We start from the raw sequence: 27802 nt of genomic DNA on the forward strand, positions 1-27802 counted from the left end.
GACAGTCACACATCAGCCTTCACCGGTGGTGGACGCACATAGCGCAGCTTCACCCAGCAGATGGACCGTATCGATGCCTGAACAGCAGCAGAGCGCTCCGACCTGTTGGTCGCGCTTTGCGGAGTGACAAACAGGAAACCTGAGGCTGCTGTCTGGAGGCTGTGAGTCGAATGACTGGAGTCAGGTAACCGCCGGCCGGTAACAGACACTCTCTCCGCAGTACCCCTCAGTGGCGAGTCCAGGCACGACGGCAGGAGGTACCAAGAACGCGTTCTACGTCTCTTTTCACTTGGAAACAAACTTTAGCGAAGCGGTAAAACGTTGTTAAATGCAGCGAGTGGAGCGACGTTCACGGGACGGCCGGAAAGTTGTGGAAGTTACGGAACTGAATTTCAAAGCGGAGGCAACGCAGGTGTTGAAAAGTGCTTTGTGTCGTATTTTATATTATTCTTATCACATTATTTATTTAGCTTGTGTGTTTCGGACGTCCCTACTTTAAAAGAACCTAGTTTCGTTTTCCATTTTCCGATTATTTGGACATAAGTTAAAAAGTGGCCAAGTTTGAACAGGTAAGTGTTTTTCTACCTAATTACTGTGAACATTTTCCTCCATTACCCATAAAACACCTTGGTGGTCGGTAATCGCCTTGAGATGTGTTTAAGTGAGTCAGACATTCCCCTTAGAGATAAGTCAGCCTTTATTGACTTATCTCTCCTCTGTTAACCTCTCTAAACCAAAAAAGTCATTCATTGGTGAGAAACCAATTTCAGTTATCCGGATGGATTTTTTTCCTAACCACATCCGGGTTTTTTAAGTTGTGAAATAACGCTATACCGCGATGTTGTTACAGTCGTAGCAATAAGTGTTTTTGATGCACGAACAAAGTTTTGTGAGTTACGTAATTCGGTCTGTGACCCTGAAGTACGCAGGGCATTTACAGCTGTTTATGATGCATGGTTTAGATGGCAGGTTAATCCTTTGACACATTTCTGGCTGCTGTTGCTGCTGCATCTAACTACCAACTCCACACTCAGAGGGCACTACACAATACAAACACACAATGCAGTCACATGCTCATGTTCTGTATATCAGATAAAGCAAACATGCATGGCTGACTTTCCATGTCTACCATGTGCACAACTAAAGGTCTGCTCTACAACCTTACACGAACATCTACATATGGCTGAACACACTGATTGGCACCAGCGTTGCCCAGATAAGTAAGGACTTGCACACTTTTTCATTGTTTATATGTCAATGACATTTATATATTTGGTGCAGTTTGGAACTTCTTTTTTCTTCATTTTTTGCGGTTTATTTTTTTGAGAGAGTATGGAACAGTCCATTCACTTTTGGTGGTGGTCCAGATCATTGTCTGGATCCAGAATAAGAATCTTGGCCACTGTGGGATAGAGGCACTGATAAGATTGCTGCTTCTAACTGCACGCGCCATGCCTACAATGCTTGAGCGATCACAGCCTAATGGGCTTGTTGGGAATTTCCATGGAAGAATGGAAATGACCACAAAACGCATCTACTTCCACAAACATAGATAGCACAACGCTTGGTCCTTTGTCTATCACATATTGTTCTAAATAAAAAGGGACACAGCAGCACAACACATAGATAACTGATTCACGTCAGGGTTAGTCAGGCTGATGGTGAGCTCATTCCTTAAGGAGAGTAACCCTAACACTAAAAAGATCACGGTCAAAGAACTTTCGGGACTCTTCTGCAGAGGTTTGTTGCTACGTTTGTTGGACTTTGTAAACTGCTGAACTTCTTCAGTAAACCTTGCTTGTACTAAAACTTGTCTCATCATTGATGATACATGTTATCTATGAGTTTCTTGCTCTTGGTCTTTATTTCTTCGTTATTAATAAATAGATATTCCAGCCTGTCTTTGACCACCACTGGTACTGAATGTGCTAATTTTAGATAAGAAAATTCTGTCTCTTCTTGCCAATTTGTTGCTTTGCATCTTGATTTTTTTTAAATGATGTGCTTTATATATCTAGCTAGTCACTTGCAACGAATGTTGGTTTGAATCTACAAATGTACAAAAATGCAAAAAAGATGAAAAGAGATGTGTAGAAAAAAAGATAAAAGAGCTGAAGACAGAGTAGTTGCTGACACCAGTAATAAGCAAGTTTGATCTTTTTAAATCATGTTGGAGAGAACAGGAGGGAGTCAGACTCAAGACAGAAGGACATAAATGATGAAATACATGCGTTCTTTGCTGGACAAATCGAATGATGGATGAGTTTCCAGCAGGGAACATCCTGTCTGCTTCATTGTCTCTACATTATCTCTCCATCCCTTACATTGTTTGTTAATTTCTATTTTTAAATTAGGGATGCACAAGAACTAATATGTGCTAAATCCTTGTGATCACTACTCATAAAATAACTGAGAATTTCACATTTAGTAAAGATTTACTTGATTTTGATTTTTATAGCTTTGACATGATTTATGGTTTATAATTTGCAGGCATTTCCATCATCTCTGAGTCCTTTGGAAATGTGCATTGCCTACCTTTTCTTGGACAAGTCATCAGTATGTTATTTTTGCATTAAATACCTGCCTGTAATGACAGCCTCTCTGACTGAAAACTGAAACCAACAACCAACCAATTGCCATCTCAGCCATGTGGTAGACGACTGTCCGGCTAATTTCTAAACTACATTCTAATACATTCTACATTCTAAACCCACAGCTGGAGGTCGGGTTTGTCAAGCATTACCCGACTCACAAACGTAACATTAGTGTGGAGTTTCAGAGCTAAACTCAACTACCTTTTGTCAGGTTACCAACATTTAGACTGTGTGCAGGCTGCGTAAACACACACTGCTTTAGGCTGTTATTATTATGGCTGTACAGAAGATTAGTCTCAGACACCAGGTGAACAAAGATGGCTCAGTGAGACGCAGGCCACACAAAAGGTTTTCTCAGTGCAGGAGAGAAAACATAAACCTGCTGGAATTGATAAATGATAGTTAGTTTTCATTGAGAGAAACAAACTTGGCACATCGTAAAAATTTTTATGCAATTTGGATATGCTCTTTCTTAAAGGACCAATTTGCCACGCTAAGTTAGGAAGGACAGACGGTTGAAAAAGCTCGGATATCTGCTCAAATTGAAACAAATGCTAAATTGACTCTCAGTGACCTCATCTCATTGTTTCTGCATTATCTCTCAGCATGCCAGCATAAAGATACTGGCAAAGTATTTTTAAAGGTAGAACTTTGGTCTGATGTTTAGCTACTCTTGTCTTTGTTTGTCTTCACTTCCTTGTGGTTTTGTGTTTTGTTTGTTTAGACACTGACTGTAATTTTCATACGACGCTCTAACCTTCTGTCTCTCTGTCTGGGCGTTTTATTGATTTTACTTTCAATGATTTGTAGATTGAAAGATAGAAAAGTGTTTCCCTTTATTGTTTTACACACACCCTTCTTTTGAGTCCAACAATGATCCATTAATTGGCAAACAATGATTAAACAGTTAAGTATTGTGTTGTACTTGTGAAGGTTAGAGTCAGATAACTAAGACAGAACTGAGTCTCTGAGGATCAGATAACATTTTAGGTTTTTTTTGCTTCTTAGCATTTAGAATCTTATTTTTTCCAGTTTATTCCAGCATTACAATTTTAAGTTGTCATAAGTCACTTTTAAATATGAGTGTGTTTCAAAAGTAAGAAATAAAGAAAAGCCATAGCATTTTTATTTAGACACATACCTATTTAACGCAATCTGTCGCGAAATAAATCTTCCATTCATGAAGTATTGATTATCTTTGACATAAATTGGATTGACAAAATAATAAGAAAGACCTGTCCTGCAACAGCGTCATCTAATGATCAATAGATCGAATCAATACTGATCTCTAGGCGTTCTAATTTTTAAAAAATCACATCACGTTTCAACTAATGCTTATTTTGTAAAAAAATAAGCTTTGTGATTTACTTATATAGCTTTTACCAATTTTGATATACATGCACTCTTATTGCTTCCACCCACACTGAAGTCTGTATTTACACATGCAGAGATGATATTCTACTGTAGGGCTCCAGGCATGACTGGAAGTGAGGTTTTAGAAACAATGAGGATCCAAAGCTAAACTGGTTCAGCGAACGTTTGAAAAAAGAAAACAGTTTAGTTTCCTGGATCTGCATTTTTAGATATGGGACCTCTGCAGACAAAAAACAATTTTAGCAGATTTCAAACTATGTCAGTGGGTTGTGGCATAAATGTTAAATGTTGCAGTGAATGATGAATCCCTAGAATTTGCTCTCTCCTCCTCTCTTTCTCTCTTTTGGATATGAAATACAGAAATATTGAAATACAGAAATACTCTTCAAAAGCTATGCAACCATAAGATGTGTTACACATCGACATAAACAAGAACAGTGTAGCATTTCTCTGTACTGATGCAATGTTTGTTTTTTGTTATTTTGAGCTTATTGGTTCACTTTTAGCTCTTAATATAAAACTTTATATAAAACTGAATTTAAAGTAAAGCATTTTAACTTTTGTATAACTTTACTAGACTGAAATTGATGGCTGAATTAATATTAGTTTATGCCGTCATACCCTGCTGTTTAATGTATTAAATGTAGGGCGACCACACAGGAACATTTTGTTAGATGACACCTGAAGACGGACCCTGAAATACAGTGAATTAGTGAACTGTTTTGAAAGATTAACTGGCAAATTAGGTTACGTATTAATCTAAAATGTTGAAATCCAGATAACCTATGACTCTTTTTTTCTGATGGACAGTCATTTACTACAGTAGATTTTTACCCCAATATGTGAGTAAATGAAGGGGAGTGAAAAATATAACCTCAAGATCTCACAAAAATCAGGCAAGCTACTGACTGTTGGTTGTGAGGTCACGATGTCTGAGGTGAGGACTACTTGTCCACATTAGAATTTGAATGCAAAATTCTGGTTACATATTTTGTTTTGTGCACATGTGTGTGTGTGAGAGTGGAAGAGAAGATGATGTCACAGTAGATGCCAGGAATCTGTCTGATGTTTCACCCTCCCCCACAAATCTCAAATGTTATGTGGTTGTCTAGTCAATTAAAAGATAGGGACATGTTTTAACACAGCCGTGTGTGTGTGTGTGTGTGTGTGTGTGTGTGTGTATGTGTGTGTGTGTGTGTGTGTGTGTGTGTGTGTGTGTGTGTGTGTGTGTGTGTGTGTGTGTGTGACTCCACTAGTCACTTACAACTTTAAAAAATCCCTAAAAAGTCAGCATCAGTGTGTATTTGTGAGAAGTGAATGGAATGCTGAGGGTTAGGTCACTGAGTGACGACATGTATTTGCTGACTCAGGTCAAGAGAGGGCATCATGCGGCTCTCAGATGTGACCTTAGGGTGTTGACTCAAACCTGAAGAACACACTGTGTTGCCATAGAGAGAGGAGACATTTCTATTTACCAGTCTGTTGACCCTTTGGTTCAACCTTAGTGGTGCTATTATTAATGAAACCACACACTGTTGTGTCCTGGGAATGCTAAAGGCCAGTGACCTGATTCAAATATCTGAAATTTACGAATCCGTACTACATATTATCAGAAAGGGTACTGATTCAACATCTCCACAAAATTTAGAAATGTTTCAAAACTTGCATGGAAATTCAGACCATGAGTCATCCAGTGGGATTTGGATATTGTCTCTTTCATCAATACTCCTTGGTGGCATGATCGCTGCAATAAGCATTTCTTACATCTGTGTTTCAACTCGATGCGTATTCATCTTTCATGGCCCGATTTAAAAGACGTCTCTAGTTTCAGGGTTGATGGTTTAGATTTCAGTTTGTCCTTTGTGATAAAAAGGAAAGACAAAAGCTATATATGTACAGACATTTCCAAGGTGACTGCTTCAGCACCCTTGCAGTGTAGTTTATACAAACACAAGGTTGTATCAGGTTGTCGGGAATGAGGTGCGTATTTCAAGTTATTGCAAAGAACTGAGAGAAGATTCTTATTGATGGTTTAGTTACATTTACCAGCAGAAATTTGTAATGTGTATTGTTTTGTTCCTGTGGTTTTGTGACATAGTGATTTTGGCTGCACTGAGTTGTGTGAGATGATCAGTGTTGGCATAACTGAGCTATGAGGCCATGCACCACACAGGCCTACAGGCTTTTGACTCCATGACAATAGAGAAAATGAACCACAACCGGATTACACCAGTTCTGCATTCCTCTCCAGACCTGTTTAACACAAACACACATGTTTATCCTGGGCACACACACACATACAGACATCACAGAGGTGAGCCAATGCCCTCGCTTAAAGTGCTTTTTAAAAGCACTTCCTTACCAATAAGGAGGGTTCCAACATTGATTCATATGTGGAAGCAAAAAAAAAACTCTCCAAAAAGCAGGTCTAAGAGGCCAAATCACTTAAAGGTATGAAAATTAGAGTTTTCCTGTGGTTTACTGATACTGTTCCAGCATTAATGTGGGCTAATTTGGGAAGAAAAGAATTCCTGAGCTGTACTACATTAACCGTATCACAAACAAATATTTTTTTAATGAACTGGCCTCTCAGCGATACGAAGCTCACACCTTTAAAAAAAAAAAAATATATATAATTAATTACTCTGCGCAACTGCAATAATACCAAAACCTGCTTTCCATTAACACCGTTGAACCTCTTTTCAATGCAAAACATGGTGAGAGCAGCCTGAACAAATAACCTGCAGCCAAAAGCTTCATTGGATATCCACACTGAGTGTATGTGTCTGGAACAAGAAGAGACGGAGCTGCTTTGGACCAAAAATACTGTTGCTTTTCCTTCTCCGGCATTTTTGGAACAGCATTTTGAAGTGTTATGAAACTGACGTGAACTTTCATGAAAGGGACGAACTGAATCCAGAACTAATAGTAAGCCTGTAACAGAAACAACACATTCATTAATTTATTCAAGTGTTTACTATCCTTGTTCTTCTTGCTGAGCTCACTGTTGAACTACTAGGGCCAGCCTCGTAAAAACTTGGCTGGATTGGTGTGCATGGAAAGTACAGACAAAATGGAAACTGGCACATGGTGCAAGGCATTACAGTGTGAACTTGATGTGTGAGCCTGGTTTTGGTGAAATTGTAGGCAGAATGATTATATTGTGTCACAGCCTGAAGTGTCTTGTCAGGACTTGTCAAAAGGTGTCTGAAGCACTCATCACTGACTTCACACAGCTTTGTCTTGTTCATGTGCTCTCATTCGTTAAAAACCACTGATTCCTTCCAGGCTATTCTATTTATATGATGTCTCTGTGTCTAACCTGTCTCTTTTTATTTCTTTCATGCTAACTTTGCATGTTCTCATTTCTCAAACTTTTCTGCCGTTCTTTAATGTGGGTGAAGCAGTTTGTGAGTACTTGTCCGTGCTCTTGCAAAAAGTTGAGCAAAATCTTAGTCCATTATATCATCTGTGTAGCTGGTACTGGTGAACAAACTTAAATGTGTTGTGAAAAGGCTGTAATGACATTGAGTTGAACGAGCGGGTGATGTTGCCTTCAACCACATCGTCTTCTGTGTTCCTTGAAGTACCAAGCTGGCCTGTAATCTTCACTCATCTGCAAAGCCTAGCTCAAACTCATTTGACGTTCCACCTGAGGGCTAAAAACTGGTATTTCCCCTCTGGCTTGTAACTTATTGTTCCTCTCCTGTCTGCACACTGTATTTTCAGTAAATAGAGCTGTAGATAAATGAGTTATCAAGTTATCATTTTTTATTATATGTAGTTCAATTGACACAATTGTCTCAGGTTTTAACAGGTCTTTATTAGATGATGATTATTATCCAAAACCGAAGATTTGTGTTGCTATATGCCAGGGGTATTCAATTGAAAGTCGCAGAAGTCCAGTTATTAAAATTTCCTCTTAGTAAAAGGTCCGAACCCAAGTCCAGTTTGTGTCTATGTCCACAATTTCAGTTATTATCAATTTTCAATGCAGGATATTATTTAACTGAGTGCACATCTAGCTCTTTGACCATACATAAAAGTAGATGCAGGCTAATACATTTAAAGTAAGAACACACGCAAACCTCGGAATGAAAAATAAAATGCAAACAGAGCTGAACCCTTTTTCTCGTAAATTAAAGAGGTCGCAGCCTAAAGAACTGAAGGCCTATGCTTCAAGTAAAAAAACATTATCATCTTCAGAAAGCAAAAATAAAAAGTGGCTCTTTCAGGGGAAAAAATGCAAACACAACTTGCTTCATGAGAGAAAGAGGCATGAGAATGGCCTGCCAGTCATTTAAATCTTGATTGGAATGGACTCAGTGCCATTCTCATGGAGACATGTAGCTGTTCATTGGTGAACCGAGAACAATACTTGGATTCTGGATTAGCAGGAGGAGCTGCTGCCTAAGGCCAAAGCTGTTGAACCTTTAAGTGAAGTTTAGCGACTGAATTATTCTGGCCCTGCAAGCTTTAGACTCATCTCAATGAGATGTGATGTAATGTCAACCAAAAAGGCAGCCATATTCATCCTATAGTCATCTTGCAAAAAGAGTGAAAACTGTGCTGCACTCTGACTCCTGCCCTGCTAAAAAGCTGCCGTTTCTTTTCAAATAGACAAGAACCATTCCAGTGCATTGCCTTTACTCAGACACCTCGTGTTGTTGTGCGGTAGCAGGTCATTGGCTTTTTCCTCAACAGCTTCCAGAAATCCTCTCAGCAGGCAATGCTGAAGATGTCCCAAGGAAGTTGATGAGTTTCATCGCTGTGCTCATTACTATTGTCTGATGGATGAGACAGTGGTAAGGAATGGTACCTGGGTTGTCCTCTTACATCCAGGGCACAACCCCCCTGTCTTTTCCTACCATGTCCCCATCTGTGGTGACAGAGACAACCCGCTTCAGGTCTATGTCTCTCTATGTCAGCATCTCTTCTATAGCTGCACATATGTCCCCTCCTCTTGTGTGTGTTAGTGGTGTGTGCTGACATTGGGATTTGCTTGATTTTTTTCACACATCTCATCTTTCTGTTTTTCTTCAGATAATTTCTCAACAACAGCGTATAAGCACTCTTTCACAAATGTCCCATCACTTAAAGATTTTTTATTTTGCCGCTGTAACAGTAAACTCAGGCTATGGCAGTCCAGGTGCGCTGACGGAGCAGGTAAATAAACACTTTGATTGGCTGAACTGAGTGGTGCTATTACTGTAATAACTGGAGGAGCATTGCCCGCCGTCTGTAGCTGCGATCGTCAGAACAAGTTCTCCAAGAAAATCTACTCTCATGAATTTATCGTGGAGTGGTCACGGGTCCGGAGAGAACCATCACGCGGTCCGGATCTGGACCGCGGTGACCCCTGCTATATGCACTGAATATATGTATATTTTTCATACAACATATAAATGTGCAGAAAAACATGATCTTTGTTAAGTTCAGCTGAGTTCTCTCTGAATGTGATTTAAGAGGCAATAGTTGTAACTTAACTGAGTGACACATCCAAAACAGCTCGTAAAAGCATGTAATGTGACTCAGTACTACAATGTGACTTCTTTTGGTTGAATTCAAAAGAAAATCCTGCATGCTAATCATACTCAGTGGACCAAGATGACTCAACTAAACTGCTGTGCACATTATTCTCCAGTTTCACCGTGCCTATCTATGTTCAGGATGGCCGTGTTAATCTGTAGGCTCGTCTGATCTTGATGAGTGGATGAGAAGGTTTAATTTAGGCTTTGCCATGCTGTCACTTCTGATCTGCTACTTAGCTTAATGGCTAAGGAACTAATTTTCTCACCCTAAATCCTTCCGCTAGTATCAGCCTTAGGCAAAGGTTGAGCTTTACTTCAACCATCTGGGTTTTGGACTGATTGAAACAATATTTTTGATACACTTGAAAAGAGGTGTTGTGTGTAACTGTATTGATTCTTAAAAAGAAAAGAAAAGATTGATTGTAAGAAAGGCTGCACGGTGGCGTAGCACTCCCACTTCAAGGCTAGAAGGTTCTTGGTTCGAATCCTTTCTGTGTGGTGTTTGTATGTTCTCCCCGTGCGTGGTTGTTTGTCTTTCATGGTATGTCCCCTGTCCCTTGCCTGTAAGTTCGGTGGGACAGGCGTCAGCAACCCCCGTGACTCGCAAAAGCGGAAAAAGAGCATAATAAGAATGAAAGTAATAAATACAAAGCAAATCCCACTGGTCTGATAGCATTAAAAACGATGCTTGCAAACTTAATGCATACCATTCAATGTTCTTTATATCTTTTATAGCGCTTGGGTTTTCTTTTTAATTATATGTATACATAAGGTATGTCATTATATACTGCATGTGCGTTTGCGATCATAACCAGGTGATTCGAAGATTTGAACATGAATGCTTAAGCTGCTTTGAAATGAGTCCTCTGATGGTTGTAATAGAAATTACTTTAGTTATAAAAACTGTCAGATAGTTATGGTAAAATGTACTGAAAGCTCTGAAGCAAAGGCCTAGGATTTATGTCAATGCCCAAAAAAGTTACATAAAATGTATACTGTAATGATTACATATAATTTCAGCAGTGAGTTGTAAAATACTTTCTCAAATGTCTTAACCATTCATTCTTTTATTCACTCATCTTATCTGCTTCTTCTTCTCTTGCGGGTCACGGGGGTTGCTCGAGCCTATCCCAGCGGACTTACTGGCAAGAGGCTGAGGACACCCCAGGCACGACACTCGTATACCTGGGAAGCATTGTATTTTGACAGCTGATTCACCTTTACACTCAGTGTTCCATTATTCAAACAGGACAGCCTGCATTATATTTAGCGTCTCTGCGGCGTCTCAAACAACACATCTCTTTTTACAGCCCCTTGCTTCATTTTAATGCAGGACTGTGTTAATCAGCGTGAGTCAGCGTGACTTGCTGACAGTCACGGAAATTAGACTGCCAGGTAGTCAAAGCTGCGGAATTAATAAGTTACCTTGTAGCCCGTTAAAGCATTTTTTTTAAACTTCTTTGCTGTGAGTTTTCTGTGGATTCATGTGTTTCTTCACCATACTGAGTACTGAGGACGAAGGTCTGAACCAGTCTACCTTTTGTTGAACAGAGAATTTGTGTATTACCTGAAAGACTGGTCGGATAAAGGCATCTTTGATTCTTTGACTCACCCATTACTTGATGATCTGTGTTACTTCACAGGTTCAGCTCCTGCACCATCTGCCTGTAAAGTGAGTCTTTTTAAACGACTTGTTGGCTTTAATAATGTCCAACACGTTCACACGTCTGCTACGTTTGCATTTTACATGGGAGGCACGCACGTATCTCACGTTGACTCTCTGTCCTTTACTGATGCAGACACATACACACACACACACACACACACACACACACACACGCACATGCATGCATGCAGATGGAGGACGAGAGCGAGACAGAGTGGTGGAATGCAGTGTTTTTATTCCCCTGACCTACGCTGTCAATCAAAGGAACCTGGCTCTATGCTGCTGCAGCAAGACGTCCAAGCTTCACTTATTCCACCCGTACTACCCACCCACCCACCCACATACAAATATACACAGACATAGATACATTACACACATAACTGAGCAAACACACACTCTCCCGCTGTGTGTCTGATTTATTTCTTTATGGATAAGCAGCATATCCGTCTCCAATAATGCAATTTCTGCTGCAGAGTCTGTAGAGTAGCTCAAAATCAATAGCTGATGAAAAAACACTTTACAGTAGCTCTTTCCATCCATCCTTTATGCTAGAGAGTGATTGCATCTTTGATTACCCTGTCTCTGATTGAACTTCTATATATGTACGTTTACTGGGTTTTTTTCATGTCTAGTTACGTCAGAGTCTTCCTGAGCGATTGCTCGTGGCGACAGCGGAAGACGCTCTGGTTCAGAGATCAGGGTCGTTGTGATTGCATGTCTGTGATCGTCTGGAGGACAGCAGTGTTTGTGCTCTTCCTGTTCCCAAACATATGAACGGAAGCATTTTTGTTCTTTCAATTTGGCTGCCTTGGAATGCTCTGTCTCTTCCAGGCCCTGAAATTTTAGTCCCAGTCAAAATAACATTTTGTTCCTGAAACCTTATTTTCTTTGCTCTGATCTAATTGAGTTTTGTGCTGACAGTATTGTATGTGATGTGATGACACGCAATTGGCTGTCCTGCCCTGCTGTCCTCTTTCTCTCTGTTGTCTTTATGATAATCCCCCCTCACTTCCACCACCCAATTTCTTGGAGAAACTTTTTTTTCGGCTAGCTGTTTAACAGCAACACCATTGCATCATCACACAAAAAAATATCACTATGTGACCTTTTAATGACCCCGTTTCCCCTCTCCCGTTGACCTGAAGCTTCATGCAGCTTACATAATGGGTTCAATGAGAGGATTGTTGCTCTTTGACGATTCTGTAGGTCTCTTTGAGATTCTGCTCGTGATAATTAGAACTGCAAGGATTAGCGAATTAAACATCATTTAGTTCACAGAAATGGTTGAATTATTTTCCAGGTGAAATACTAACCATCAGGTTTATTTTTTATTTTTTTCCACAGCTACTCAAGCGCAAAGATTTTACAAAATCCAATTGTCCCATTTTCATTTTTATACACGGTTAATTGCATGCCATGTGTGATATGTGAGTCATGAGGTGTAACATGAAATGACATTGTTAGGATAATACTGCAGGTTTTCCACCATGTCTGTCTACAGATTTTTAGAAGAGCAACATACAGTAGAACCTGGAGATACGAGCTGCTCAACATAGAAGTTGAGCGGTTGAGCATAGACATGAGCCTTGCTTTGGGACACGACCTCTAGTTGGTGGCGGGAAATAACATCAGCTGAGACCAGATCTTGTTCTGTTTCGTTGAGTAAAGACGTAGCGTGTATGTGCTTTTGACTTCTGTGTTTCTTTTCATACGTCATCATTGTTTACATAACATATATATTATATAAAATGAAATTATGCAAAGTATGCATGTCAATTTTTTTTTTTCCAGGATTATAAGAGTTAGGGTGGAATGAATTTAAATGATTTTAGTTATTTTAAATGGGGAAAGGCGGTTTACTTACATGCTCAGTCACAGAACAAATTAAACTTTTATATTGAGGTGCTTCATATGGTATAAGGTTTGTTTAGCCTTTTGTAGCTCCAGAATGAGCAACATGAAAAAAAAAAGGCAGATAAATGACCTCTACTTCTATCATTTAAGACGGGGTAAACTATTGATCGAACAGCTTTGAGATTGTTGTCATGCAGCAATATCAGGGCCCACGTAAAAGTCGACCAAAGGAAAATAATCTAAAACGAAATCAAATCGAGCTCACAAGAAATTTCTCATTATAAGCATTGTTCATATCATCTTTCCAGGTAATGCTGGAATGAGACTTGAATGAGTGTTCAGATATAATGTGTGTCATTGGTGCCATTAGGTTAATTTTTTATGAACTTGCACAATACAGAGAGAATAATTGAAGGACAGCGCTTAACAGGTTTTAAACCATTAATCAGAGAAAATATGTACAGTGACAAGGAAGCATGTTACATCACCAAACATATCTAAATAGATATATAAAGAATAACTTGAAGTTAATTTCTCCAGGTGAAACACGCTTTCATTAAATTCAGGAGCATTTGAGCTTTTTTCATAGCCATGAGCCAGATTTTTTTGTCATTTGGTTCTGATATGTATCAGGTGCAATGTCCATTAACAGACCAGAGTGTATAGATTCACTGTGGTTGTTGTTGGTTCCCCAGCACAGCTGTGGGTTGCCGTGCTTTCTGAATACCACAAGACGATTGTGGGAGACGTGTGAAAATTCACAGTTAAGGTGCAAAAATTCATGGCCAGAGTAAAGATTTTGCATTTATGACACGTCTGATTGATATTATAATGTGGGTCCTGTCAAATGAACAGCAGATATGAGTTATAGAAAATCCTGACTGATGTAAACATGCAAAATTTTAATCATGCTCTTCCATTTAGTAGTTTTACTATTGTTACATGACCGTAACATTTTATCAGAACAAAAGCAGTTATTACACCTTGTCCTTGTTTTTGTGATTCTTGGAGATTTTTTGTTCATTCTTTTTCATTTTTGTTTTTTATGTGTCACAAGTCAACCTACTTCGTAAACAAGTTCCAACATTACCTTATTCCCTCATCATCTTCTCTTCCTCTGACCTTCTTCTCCCCTACCATCCTGACTTTCTCTGTGTTTTAACTTTTTGACTTTGTCAGCCTTTTCTTCTTTACTGTCCTGCATCATATCTAATTATCAAAGACAGTGTGTGTCTATAGGGAGCCCCTCAATACCTCCTCATCAAAGCCTCTGTTTGTGTTTGCTTGTTTATCTCTAGCTGCTATTCTAGGCACTCTCCTGGAGCCCTGATGAGACACAAGCCTCCACTCCCCATGGAGGCTTACACTATAAGCTGTCACTGCACCCTCAATCATTCAAAACACTGCAAAATGAGATTTTGTTTCTTTGTACCTTGCCTTTTCTCTCAGTCTGTCTGATACAATCAAATATACTACAGTATATACTAATGTATGCTTTCTATCCATCCATCCTCTTTCCCAGCCATGCATCCCTCAACATGATGATGCTGAAGGCTTTCTTTAAGTGTTAGTAAAGGGAAGTTTCTTAGTACTTTAAATCACCTCGCAAGGCCAACAAATATCTACCATACTGGAGGAATAACACGTGCATCTGCTCTGAGTTTTCTTCAGGCCAGAAATCGGAAACATCACCAACTTGATCGTTCTGTGTCCGTTGCTCACCGACGACCTTTGGCAGGTCTCACGTCTGAAAAGGTTCTCATTTGGAAAGACACGTTTTGCACTTCAAAGCTCCGTGATGGCGATTAGCAACAACCACTCTGACAGCCCGTTATTTGTGTCTGACAAAGTGCATTGCACGGCTCTGAACTCCTCCCTAGTGAAATATCAATTGTTGATGGCTGAATGTCTCTCTTTTTTTACTTAACATACCACATGGGATTGTTAGTTACTGAAAGGATTGTTGCAATCGTTGCTTAAAAGCCTCATTTTAATTTTCTGTAATAGTGTTTGACTAGAATTATTCGTACCAAATCAGCAGAATCACATACGGGACTAAAAGAAATGTTTCTCTCCTGAGGTGATTTTTATTTTTATTTTTGTGAGAAAGATTTTCTTCTCAGAGCAGACTTGTGGCTTCCGATGGCAGGAACTGACTAATGACTGAGCTGTTGTGAGCTGGATGCTAAGTATGACTAGTCTATGCTGTTTCATGTAACTCTGGGTTTTGGGAAGCTCAAATATTGTCCCATTTAGTGTCAGCTGCAGGGGAAAACAAATGCCTATTCTCATTTTCTTTGAGATGCCTGAGGCTGTCTTATGATAGACACTAAAGACTTCATGGGGATCTGGGGCATACTTTTTGGAGAGGACAGGAATGTGGATCCTGCTGGTTTTGCAGACATAGGCACATTCTGATAACATATTTGTCCAATTACATGCTTTAAAAATAGCAGTGGCTGTTGGGCTTGCTACTACTGTATATCCTCACATGTAGGAGGGGTGTGACTATTGGCACTTTTTAGATATCAAGATAACTGAACAATTTTCTAAAACCACAGAATTAGACCATCGCAATAGAAAGAAAATGCTGTCATATTTGTTTAATCTCTTGTCTCCCACCTTCATGGCTGTCTTCTTGTGTTACAGCTGTCAGGATGGATGAGGCGGAGAAATACAAACAGCGGTTGGAGGTCATTGCCGTGAGTCTAAGCGCACACACACAAACACTGCATGGAATTGATTTTTTTCTTTAGCCTTCGTCTGTTGTTAGGGTCGCCACCGACCCGTTCTTGATTTTAAATTCCTAAAACTACCACAAAAATGCGTTTATTGCATCAAGGCTTTTTGACTTTGTCAGGTACTTCTATTACAACAAAATAATATCCAAAAAATTTTTTTCACTAAATTATAAAATGCTCTGGTTGAAATTGTTACCTTTGTGGTGCTAGGGTCGGTTTCGACCCTGTTATAAAATAAGCTTATAAAGCAATAATTAGAGCAAAAACTGATAGCATAAGTGCACTGTCAGACAGACAGCTCATCTCCTAGTCGTGTGAGCTTTAGTGGAATCTCATTTTGGATTTTTGTTTTCCAGTTTACCTGCACAGAAACAAAAACAAATGAAGTCGGGCATGTCAGATGTCTGTGTAGGTTCTCAGTCAACCAGGTCATTGTTATCCAAAAGCTGTTGAAGTCAATCCACTCGACGTCAAGAAAGTTCTTGAAGACGTTTTGTATCTCATACAATAGACTTCTTCAGTTCAGAGGGCGGCTGATCATGTCCCAGCTTATTAACCCTGTGGGGTGTGGTCAGTGCTATTCACATTCCAACGACTGTCCTTGAAACCCGTCTGGCTCCTCAACGATTGTTGGTGGGGGTGTCAAAGGGGGTCCTTGAAATGTGAGTTTCATCTTTGTATGCTAATGAGGGTTGTCTGATGCCTCATACTGTCCAAAAAAAAGAAGGAATGTGATACTGATGTCTACTCTTCACAAAGACGCAGCTGTGTCATCAGGAAGTGATAAAAAGCCCACAATTATCCTTGACTACAACAAGAATAAAGGAGGAGTGGACAACATAGACAAGCTGACTGCCACCTACACTTGCCAGCGAATGACCAGGAGATGGCCAATGGTTGTATTTTACGACATGCTTGATGTGTCTGCATATAATGCATTTGTGTTGTGGACCCACATCCACCCAGGGTGGAACTCAACCAAAAAAGCCATGCGGAGATTGTTTCTTGAGGAGCTCAGACATTCCCTCGTGAAGCCACACATTGAGCAAAGGCAGCGGGTTCCCCGAGACCCAGATACTGCAGCCTTGGTCAGACAGCTGCAGAGCTCACCTACCACTCGGTCCACAACATCAGCAACACAAAGAGCATCCTCGCCAGCATCCTACTCAGCTAGCCCTGCCTCAACACCAATCGCACCAGCCACAGCCAGAACCCAATTCAGGCCATCTGATTCTAAAAGAAAGAGGTGTCAGGTCTGCCCAAACAGGAAGGACAGAAAGACAAACGAACTGTGCTTCAAGTGCAAGAAATATATCTGCAAAGAACACGCAAATAGTGTCACTTTTTGCCACACATGAATCTAAACATACATACACACACACATACATATGAATGTTCTTGCATACAGAGACTTTTACTCTGATTTAGTTTTTTATTAGTTTTCGAATTTGGAATTTTGCAACATATGCTTGATTGGTTGTTTGACCTTGCAAATCTATATTTTGTGTTATTACTTGTTCTGCTTTTCATTTTGTGTTTAGAGTAAAGTTGTATTGCTGAAAAAAATACTTTTTTTTTCATTTCCTTGAAGTAAATATACATGGGTCAAAATTGACCCGTAACACCATAGATGTTACTATAGTTAATAATATTAAAATGGAAAAATAAATGAAAAAAATTTATTCAAGAGATGTGTTATAATACCCCTCAGTAATACTCAGGTAACACAACAACCTATTTTTTATTTATATGATTCTCTTGAGGCTCATTTTACCAGTTTTTAAAATTGAAATCGAGGGCTATACTGACAAAAAAAGGCCCAGAGGCCCACACCAAAAACATTAAAACTAATATTTTCATGGATAAGGAAGCCTAACAATGTAACCAAGAGATGAGAAACAATTTGGATGATAGATGATTGCTTTTAGTGTATTTTAGAGATGATTTAAAGCGCGGGTCGAAACCGACCCGTTAACATCGGAAATGGTAACAGAAAGCTAACACCAGACGAAGGTTAGTGAAATTCCAATTAAGATGCTTATTTTGGAATCTCAAGTCAAATTTCTCTAGCTGTGATCACACGGCCAATCGTAAACGTCTGCAGACGCATCTGGTGGCAGCCTTCGTGAGAAGCTGGTGAAAAAAATTGTAAAGCTTTGTGTTCCCTTGCATCTTGTTTGCATAAAGTCTCTTATTCACATTTTCTTATTCCTCCATGACGTGATTATATGTTAACAATTTAAACATAATGGTCTCAAAGAGGATTGTGAATGTAACGGCTCATAAAGGCCATCTTTCGATAATATACTTTTATATATAGATATAACCTTTATTTTAAGGCCTTTTGACAAATATGTTTTCCACAAATAAACACATTTTACAGCTTCTGGCAAACATATTCTTTTCAACAAATTAAAATAACATTCTATTGTTGCTTGATGGTTAAAAGAGGATACATCTGCCTTTACTTCAAATTTGTCTGTGCAGACAAACTCTGAGCCCCTTTTAAATCTAAATTAACTCCCTGACTGTGCAGCGTGATGGGCCAAGATGTACCTGGTACCAGGAAAATGACCAAAAAAAAAGTCACGCTTTACAACAGCTCTGAGCATTATGGGATGTCTATGTGACAGTAACCTTGTGACAGATGGTTGGCCAGCTGCTTTGCCTTTTCCCAGTGATGTTTTATTTACTGTGGACTCTACCCTTTGTTTTTTTTGTTGTTGGTTTTTTTGTCAATTAATTCACATGAGCTGTTTTTTGTCTGGTTTCTCATGTGAGTTTTTCACCCCTTCCTTCTTTTTACTTTTATGCTAAGAAAATTATTAAAATAATAAACTCTCTACTTCTCTATGAATTTTCTCTTTTCCCCCTCCTTTTCTGTCTCAGGAGAAGCGTCGGAAACAGGAGGAGCAGGACAAAGTGAGGAGGGAGATGGAGGAGGAGAAGCTCAGACTACAGCAGCTCAAGGTCTGACACACATACATAGGATGACTTATCCTGTCACATTCGTTTTCACACGCATTCATACTTTCACACAACTCATTTGAGCTAAAATCCTCTGAAGACCCATTTTGGCACCATAGGAAGAAGATAGCATTTAAGTGTATTTCCTCTTCCCACACATACACACAGCTGAACTGTACAACCTTGTAGCTTTTTCTAGGTCAGCCAGTTTCTTTCAGGGTTAGAGGCAAGCCTTCCTTTTCTGAATTCAGTTTAATGTGAGTGTTTATTCACTGCAAGTCACAGAGCTGCTCTATTGTTTTCACATCATTTCTACAATGGCGTTTCCACTTCCTGCTGGACTGTGTCCGTTGCCCTGAGGCACATTCCTCAAATTGTGTGAAATATTTGCAGCATGTGTTTGCATGAATACAGGTATGCATGTCTGTACAAGTGTGGTCATGCAAGAGAAAGTGTGTGAATGTCAGTCTGTGCCTCATGCGATGGATATGAATTAATGTGTGAGGTCAGAAATCGAGATGAAAACATTGCAAATATTTCTTTTGATATTTGACATCGACTTCATATTATATATATACACACCTGCAGTGATGTTTAGCACAATGCAAAGGAACAGAGAAGGGAACAGAGCCGGGCTTGTTCTGCTCTGCAGCAGAAGACAAGAGTCTGTGACTGTTATACTGAAGAAGGTAGCCACTGGCTAACCACTCCCAGATTTAGAAACCATGGGGGCCATAAATTGGGGAAAACTCATCTCAGGTGTCATAAACCTGCAGACACCATGCTTTGTACAGTTTACAGTAGTGTAAGTGCTTTGTTTTAAAGTACAGGGCGTATAGTTTTGTAATTCTGATACAAATCATTTTTGTGGCTATTTTCTGTGCTGAATTATAACAAACGGACTTTTAAGAAAGTGCTGAAGATGTGTCACCTGAACCAAAGGCTTCTTTAGCTCTGAAATGCTGGTGGGAGGTTCCAAATGTTTAATCTAGTAGGAGTGGAGAAAGTTCTCCAGTCATAATAAAGGTCGATGAAACCCACTTTGGGGTTTGTCTTCAAATGTTTCCTGCAATTCCAGTTGACTTTACTCAACACAGAGCTCTACTATGACCCACATGACTGAGAATCGCAGGCACCTTTTTAATTAGATTTTCCAAAGCGTCCCTGATAACGGGACTGTGCTTGTTAGGGCCGGCTAAAGAGCAGCATTCCTATATCTAACTCAGAGGCACTTGAGCTGCTCGTATGCTGGCTGACTAAGCTTTTGAATCAAGGTCAACTCGTTGCAACATGGCTGCCTTAGTGACTCAGTCAGTTTACAGACTGTTATTACTCCTCCTATGAGAGGAGGTACAACTGGTCTATTAAAGTTGTCAATTTGTTCTTGCAGGTATTTTCTTTAAGTGGAATGTATTTATGTGCAAATAGCTGTGATAATTATAGACTTTGCTTGATAAGTCTGCCAAATGCCTTCGTAACCACTATCATCACAACATCATTCTGAGCTCTCCAGTGTTCACTTTCTCATTGTTCTGTAATAGGAAACACATTTGCCTGTTTGCTTTGATTTATGTAGTGTGAAGTTTGTCTCCCAGCAGCAACAACTTTCCAACTTCATCAAATCCCCATCTAACACAATGGGTTATAGGAAAAACTGCAGAAGAATCTTTTCTGTGTTTGGCCCCATGCTTTTTTCTAAAACGTTTTAAACCACTACAGTTCAGTACTTAAAATGAAGCCATATCATTTGGCTCAGTACTGTCTGTTGACTTTCTTAACTGAATTTCATTGATCATCAAAATATGTCTGTGTTTATGTTAAAAACAAAGACTATCTGAGACTATTCATTACTGACTGACTGGATGTTGGTGTCTCTAATAGTTGTTTCTGCAGTTTCACAGTTACAATTTTTAAAAAAAGTAAAAATAAAAGGAAGACTTCTTTATCATGACGTTGAAGTTAAATACCAGTGACATTTACACATATATGACATCACATGCAACATAATCAAGTTTGTTTTCCACATCTGTATTTGTAATTGTAAATGTATTACATGTATGTTACAGTTGTTTGTTTTGTATTGGAAAATCAATTGAAATACTTAATTCATAGAACAACCAAACTCGTGTCTGTGATGTTGGGTTATCCAGCTGAGTAACCTGAAAGGAAACCAAAAACCCTCAATGTCATCACAATGAGTAATCCTCATATCTGACTGATTCTTCTCTCTCTTTCTGCTTCCTTTCTCACTGCAGAGGAAATCTCTGAGAGACCAGTGGTTGATGGAAGGAGCGCCCTTATCCCCAACCTCCCCAGATGCCCGTAGTCCTCACTCACCTCTGTGGGGCTCCCAGGCCCTGGGGATCGAAAAGCACATAGAAAAGTATTTTGTCACACTAGTTGACTCTTTGTGTATAACATATACTGTGCATGCAGCTTTGCCATTGCTATGTTTGAGCTTTCTCTACATTATGCACAATTTGTCAAAACAGTCAAGGCGGAAAGTGTCTGTGACATCTAGCCTACAGACTTTACCTCATTGCTGTCGTCAATGTATTTGAGAAGTCTACTGCGCTTTTCTCGCTTTCTATTAAAACGACACTTATACACAGGTGTATAAATGTCATTTATACACTCGTATATAACTGTCGTTATACACTTATACACGTGGCCTCTGGGAATCTAAACAAACAAAAGTCTGATTGTTAGCTTAACTGAGCATGGGCTCGTGAAATGAATATTCAGTCAACAATTTGAGCATTTAAAAATATTTTCATCAACTTATTTTAGGGGCATGTGTTTTATACTTCATGGTGTGTCTGTCTCAGGTTGCAGTCACAAAGTCAGCAGTTGGAAGTGGAGAAAGAGAAGCTGAAGGAACAGATGGAGGATGGCCGAGTGGGGACCAAATTACACACAGACACACACACATGCACGCGCACGCACACACACACACACACACACACACACACACACACACACACACACACACACACACACACACACACACACACACACACACACATCTTTGATGTTTAAAAGCATTTGTAATCACTTCTGTTACCTCAACAATGTAGCACCTGATCTGCTCTGAAATTACCTTCACTTATGCCAAGCCAAGTACAAGTGTGGTTGGTTACCTCTGATTTGTGTAGGAAGCACTTTTTATACTTCCTGCTGCGTGGTCCTGCTATTAAATTTGATCATAGTCTTGTTAACTTTGAAACATACAGTATGTAAAATGATTACACGTTTAATAGCTCTTATGTCAGATTAACAAGGTGATGATGGAGGTGACTTTGAATGTGTGACCCTTCCCGGTGTGTGAAGATGCTGCACATAAAACAGGCCCTGGCAGCAGTGCTTTAATGTCAGAATGAGCATGAATAACAATAATAACTAGTAACTTAGACAGGCAAGTACAGATGATTTTTCATGATTTTGACAGCATAATGCTGTCCAATGAGACAAAGGATGTGACGTCATCTTCTGGTGGGCTTTACATTGACAGGCACAAACATGATTACCATTTTTCTTTGCAGATGTACTGTAGTTAAGCTGATGATCTATGAGATTGTGGAGAGGGTTCAACTTTTCAAAAGTTATGTGAGGATTTTTAGCTCAATCACTCCCTCTTGTGACCTTTTTCTCACCTAATATCACCACAGTCCCTTTGAAAGACTGCTGTTGTCTCTTTAACTCATTCAGTACTTCTCTGGACTGTTGAGAGCATATGAATAGTTTATTTATTTAGACAACATGAGGGGAAATATTTCATAGAAATATTTTATATGGTTCTTTTCTTTCCATTTACAAACACACAAGAGGTTCAAGCAATGCAGCACAAACAGCAGCTGAATCACAATACATTTTAATTTTTGTCTTTACCCAACAGGAAGTGGTGACAGTGGGAGAGCGCGGCTCAAGTAAGTGGATCACACAAATCTTTTCCAGAAAGAAATGTTTTTCTGCTTTATTAAGTACAGTTGAAACGGTGGAAAATTGCCTTTCTGTAAGCTCTGCCAAAAGAAAATTGTATATTGATTTACTTCTCAGTCTGTACAGGAGTTAATTTGACCTTTACTCAAGCAGATTGAATTCTTCAGCACTAAAGGGCGTGCAACACATTTCAACCACATAGCCTCTTTTTAATGCTCCCGGTATAAAAAACTTGACACTGTTGAAATCATGTTTTCCAAACGGTACCTTATAGCTTCACTACATTAAATACAAGTTATATTGAATATGATCAGTGGTAGTGTCTTTTGGAATTTTTAATTTTCTACATTTGGTATTTGCCACAGAAATGTGATTTTTTTTTCCCTCTGAAGATTGGTCATCATCTCCATAGGATATTTCCATAACAGTTCCACCTATATTTATTAGACTCAGTATTTTTAATAACTCATGTCTCTTTATTTGATTATTAAAATCATTTGGTTGTTTTTCAAGGAAATGGAAGCACCAACTTGTACTGAAATTTTATTGGTCTTCAAGTCTTCAGTGTGGACCTGATTGTGGCTAAATTCCTTTTTTCTCTAAATTCTATCCAATAATGTTACAATGAATACATGAACTTATTATTTTTCAGAAACGGTCTATGCGGTTGTGCAGAACAGGGAAAACAATACAGCAGGGATGCTCACACTTTTTCATCATGCAAGCTGACTATAAAATAACCAAATCAAAATGATCTACCTGCTACAAAAAATGAAAACATACATTTATTTATACGTATATTCTTTACAGTATATATACAATGCATGTTGATATACTGTACCTTGCAGAAAGTCATGATCCCATATTGCACAACACAAAACAACTAATTATGTGCATTTTTTGTCATGTCTTGAGTTTACTCTGAGGACTTGTGCTAAATAGAAATAGTCATGTATATGCCAACCAGTAGCTGCTGACAGCCAGCCTCAAGCACACTTACAAATGATCATCAGTCGTGGTGGAACAGTGCTTGAACTTCATTATCTTAATGTGTGAAAAGGCTACCTCACATAAGTAAGTGAAACTGAATAATGCAGTCAAGGAGGTGGCACATTTCCTCATGTTGGGGTACTTTTCTTCTTTGAATAAGTTCCAGAACTGTCCATGAGCTCTGGACTTCAGCTGACTGTCGGGTCGTAGTGTCAAAATCTCATTTTCTTCTTCAGAAGAGTTCCAGTGAAGCAGTTGTAGAATTACCCGAAAAGGATTGCACATGAAACATCAAGAAATTATCAAACAGATTATTCTCAATCTGCTCTATGTAGGAGAGATGTTGTATCTTTCGTTTTAAAGCATTAACTATTTATTAATAAATTGTTTCAGCTGCTTCAAGGAATGCCTCCATTAACGTCTCTCCTTCTTGGAAGGACTTTTTTTGTTTTAATCATGAGGAGGTGGCTTTCACTTCTCAAGTTAGCGATGACAAAAACGACAACTGGCATTTTAGTTCCTCCACCTTTCTCTTTCTCAGCTCACTTTTTGGAGGTGTCACAGTTTCTATGAACAGTCTGGAAAGGCTACCATGCCTTACTGTCGATATCAATAATGCATGGTAGCCTTATTGACATCGACATTGAAGGTCTTCCATTTATCTTTTTTGTTCATTCTTAACCCATTACGATTTTACTCCAGTCCCTCTAGGATACAACTCCACTACAAAGATATATTGAATTCACTGACCTCCAGACACTTTTCATGATAAGGAAAGACGTGGCTGTGTACACCTACATACTTCAAAACTAGTAAATGCTTGCTGTTTTGAATATGTGCACATGTGGGAAAAAAAACATGTCGGTGTTTTACTCTATAATAAATATACAAAAGGGTTCTAACATATTAAATGATTCTTTGAGTTTATACTTTAATCTTTTACGTTACCTTAATTAGTATCTAATGGATGTTCTTTGCATCTTATGTCCACCTCATCACAGAATTTTAAATTTTTAAATTTTTCTATTTTTGTTTAATTTCTACTTGTTATGACGGTTAAAAAAAAATCACCTTGCATTGACTGCTGCATTTTATCAAAAAGTTACTTCCGTATTAGTATATAATGGTGAAGGATGAACTCTTGCTTAAGATGACTTTTTATCCTTGTCTGCAATTTATATGAGCAGTAATGAATGACAAATATTACAATTATTTGTAAGCTGCATTACAACATGTAAATAAGATGTATAGAGGACTGATATATTTCATGTTTTTCTTCCTTCAGACATGACAGAAGATGATGTGAAGATGTACCACAGGCCAGAAGTGGATGAACCTGTAGCCCTCCTAACAAACGGCGGAGGCAGCATAGAGGTAGATGCTCCCAAGAGTCAGTCCACCACCAACGGACCAGTTGTAGCCTCTGAGGGCATAATTAGCATGGATGGAGAACCGGGCTTGTGTGTTTCTGAGACAGAACCATATCAGCTTTCAAATGTCAGCATTCAAGAAGAGGACGATGGAACTGTAGTCATAAGAGCAGAACGTGTGATTGTCACAGATGAAGATGATGAGTTACCCGAGGGGTCTAATCCCCAAGAAGATCAAGGGATCAACATGAAATCAGAGGAAGCTTTTCTGCCGAGGTCAGAGGCAGGACTCGAGAGAGGGGATTCTGAGGAGGAGATAATAAAAACAGTTAAACATCTGGAATCCTTCGTACAGCCGGAGTTCGGTGAGAAAACTAAATCCACTGAGACAGAAGCAGCGTTTGCAGATGGAGACATGCCGAATGGTGTGAAGGAAATTAAAGACAGACAAGGGGAGACAAAAGATGCGGGACTTGAACAATTAGAACATTCCTCCTTTGTGCAGGTCCAACCCCTGTCCCATGCCATAGAGGATTCTACAATGCTTCCAATACCTGTATACTCTCAAATTGATCCAAACCCTGAGCTGGGGGCTGAGAGTGCAGGTGCAGTGTCACCAGAGAGAGCTGAGGCAGCATCAAAAGGTCAAGAGTCTGCCATTCAACATGACCAGTTCCAGGACGTGCCTCTTGCTGATCCCCAAGAGAACCAGAAGACAGAGGGAGGGCCAGAGGAGCAGGACCCCCTTCTATCAGAGGTCAAATCTCAAAATACTCAAGCAGAGGCAGCAGTGAATGTTTCCACCAGCGCAGAGACTCACATTCCAGTCAGGGCTACCCAGGGAGGAGATAATGAAATACCCAAACACAAAACCTGCCAGTGCTGTTCTGTCATGTAAATACCCTCTCTGTACTTTCATGCTCGGTCTATTTCTCTGATTTTACGTTTTACAACACAAGGCTTTCGAAGTCTCTTTTTTGTATGCGTCCATCACTTTACCAAATCAGTATGTCCACAAACTATTACTCATTCCTCTTCTGTCCTTTGTCCGCATTCATCTTGTATACGTCTTAAATCTCCCTCAGCCCACACTTGAGTTTTGGTTTATTCAGCAGCAAATGGGATGTCTCCAGCATGAAGACAGGAAGGCATGGTGTGGACCAGACTTGGCAATGTGTCTTATGGAGCTACTCAGGTTTTTTATTACATTTCATTATCCTACTTAGCAATACATACAGGATCATGTATGCAGTGTTCTTATAAAGAATGATATTAATGATGGTAAGAACAATTATTTTAAAGTTTAGTACCTGAAATGGATGAAATGTATTTTATTTTTATCTGATGAGCTTTTGAAGAGAGGATCCAGAGCTTCTGGCAGTGCTCTTTGCATGGTTGTATATATTGTACAAATCTGTGAAATTTGGAATCTGAGATATCGCCTTTGAAATGAATGATTTAATGATTAAACTGACTGTTGAAATACATTGCTCAATGCACTTGCTTTTTATCTAGCATGTTTCTTCCTCAAATAGTGGCTGTGCCCCAAAGTCATTTCAAAAACAACACTGGGTATGAACATGATGCAATCGATATGTCCTAATTTCTCCTTCCACGATTTATTTATTTTACTTTTTTTGGAAACACATTTCAAGGTAAATTTGAAGAAAAGTAAATCTGTCAAGCCAAACAGACCTTCAAATTCTAACCAGTTTTACCCAGTGCTAGTGTGTTTAGTGACATATGTCCTCAGTAAATGAGTCCATAAGGTTTTATGATTACATCTAACACAACTAGCACACATACATTTACTCTACTAAGAGCTCTAGAAGAGCAAGTGGTTCTTATACTGAACCAGTAAAATTCGTATAGTTCATGTCTGCTATTTAAAATATGTGTTGCAATGAGGTCACACATGACAAAAGAGTGAGTAAAAAGTACTATAAAATTAATATGTGTTAAATTATTTAACCATCAGTGAGCACACAAGGACTCTGTACCTGTTATTGTGAAATTGAATGTTCTGATGCAACTACAAAAGCAGACAACCCTCTAAATTTCCACCACCAACAACTGAAGACTGCAGTTCATCTGAGCTAGACTTCCACCTACAAAGACATGTCTGCTGCCCAAACCATCACTTTGCTGTCCTTGCTGTTGATGAGCCATCCATCCATTCAGTTGGCGATTCAGCCATCCTGCGATGACATGGTCAAGCCTTTGGATCATATAAATCCAAGTGACTACGAGGGACAATGGGCTCTGGTGGCAGACAGCATGAAAATCATTGAAACAAATCTTCCTGTTTCATTATCCGACAGCACTACTATTAATTTCATCGACTCAACATTCATTAAAACCAACCGTGATGGTGAGCATTGCCACTATTTGATCCGCAACGTCTCTGATATACTAATAGAAGGTCCCAACTACAGCTTTAATATTGGCTGTCAAATTTCCATTAATGGGACCTTCTATCAAACATCCTGTTCGGACTGTACTGTGCTGAGCTTCAACTTCAACTCACCGCATTTGAAATTTGAGGAGTTCTGCATATTCAGCAAAAGACGGGAGTTGAGTGAAACAGAGCTGAAAGAGTTTGCTTCTATGGTGAAGTGCCTGAAGATGCCTGACTATGTTGTGCTGGATCCTTCCAAGGAGCTTTGTCCAAGCCAACCTTGATGATAAGCCTGAGGAGAAGACAAATAATCCAAGTGTTTGAAGATTTTGGCACAAGAAATCTTTAAATTTGTGAATAAAATCGGTGAAAACACAA

General features: G+C 39.2%; 1 protein-coding gene across 8 annotated transcripts; it reads left to right on the plus strand.

The window, feature by feature from the left end:
* On the plus strand, window positions 1-27802 carry palm3 (paralemmin 3). 8 transcript variants are annotated; one of them, XM_068322293.1, is made up of 7 exons: window positions 1-257; window positions 15669-15721; window positions 18650-18730; window positions 20983-21110; window positions 21556-21625; window positions 22623-22653; window positions 24942-27802. In XM_068322293.1, the coding sequence occupies exons 2-7, from the start codon at window positions 15677-15679 to the stop codon at window positions 25922-25924; spliced, it is 1338 nt and encodes a 445-aa protein (XP_068178394.1). In that variant the 5' UTR covers window positions 1-257; window positions 15669-15676; the 3' UTR covers window positions 25925-27802. The 8 variants fall into 8 exon arrangements, with proteins under 8 accessions (XP_068178394.1, XP_068178393.1, XP_068178395.1 ...); XM_068322292.1 differs by having other exon boundaries at window positions 2-184; XM_068322294.1 differs by lacking the exon at window positions 1-257 and adding an exon at window positions 268-412.

This window comes from Antennarius striatus, chromosome 8 (assembly GCF_040054535.1).
Source record: "Antennarius striatus isolate MH-2024 chromosome 8, ASM4005453v1, whole genome shotgun sequence".
NCBI classification, from domain to species: Eukaryota; Metazoa; Chordata; class Actinopteri; order Lophiiformes; family Antennariidae; genus Antennarius; species Antennarius striatus.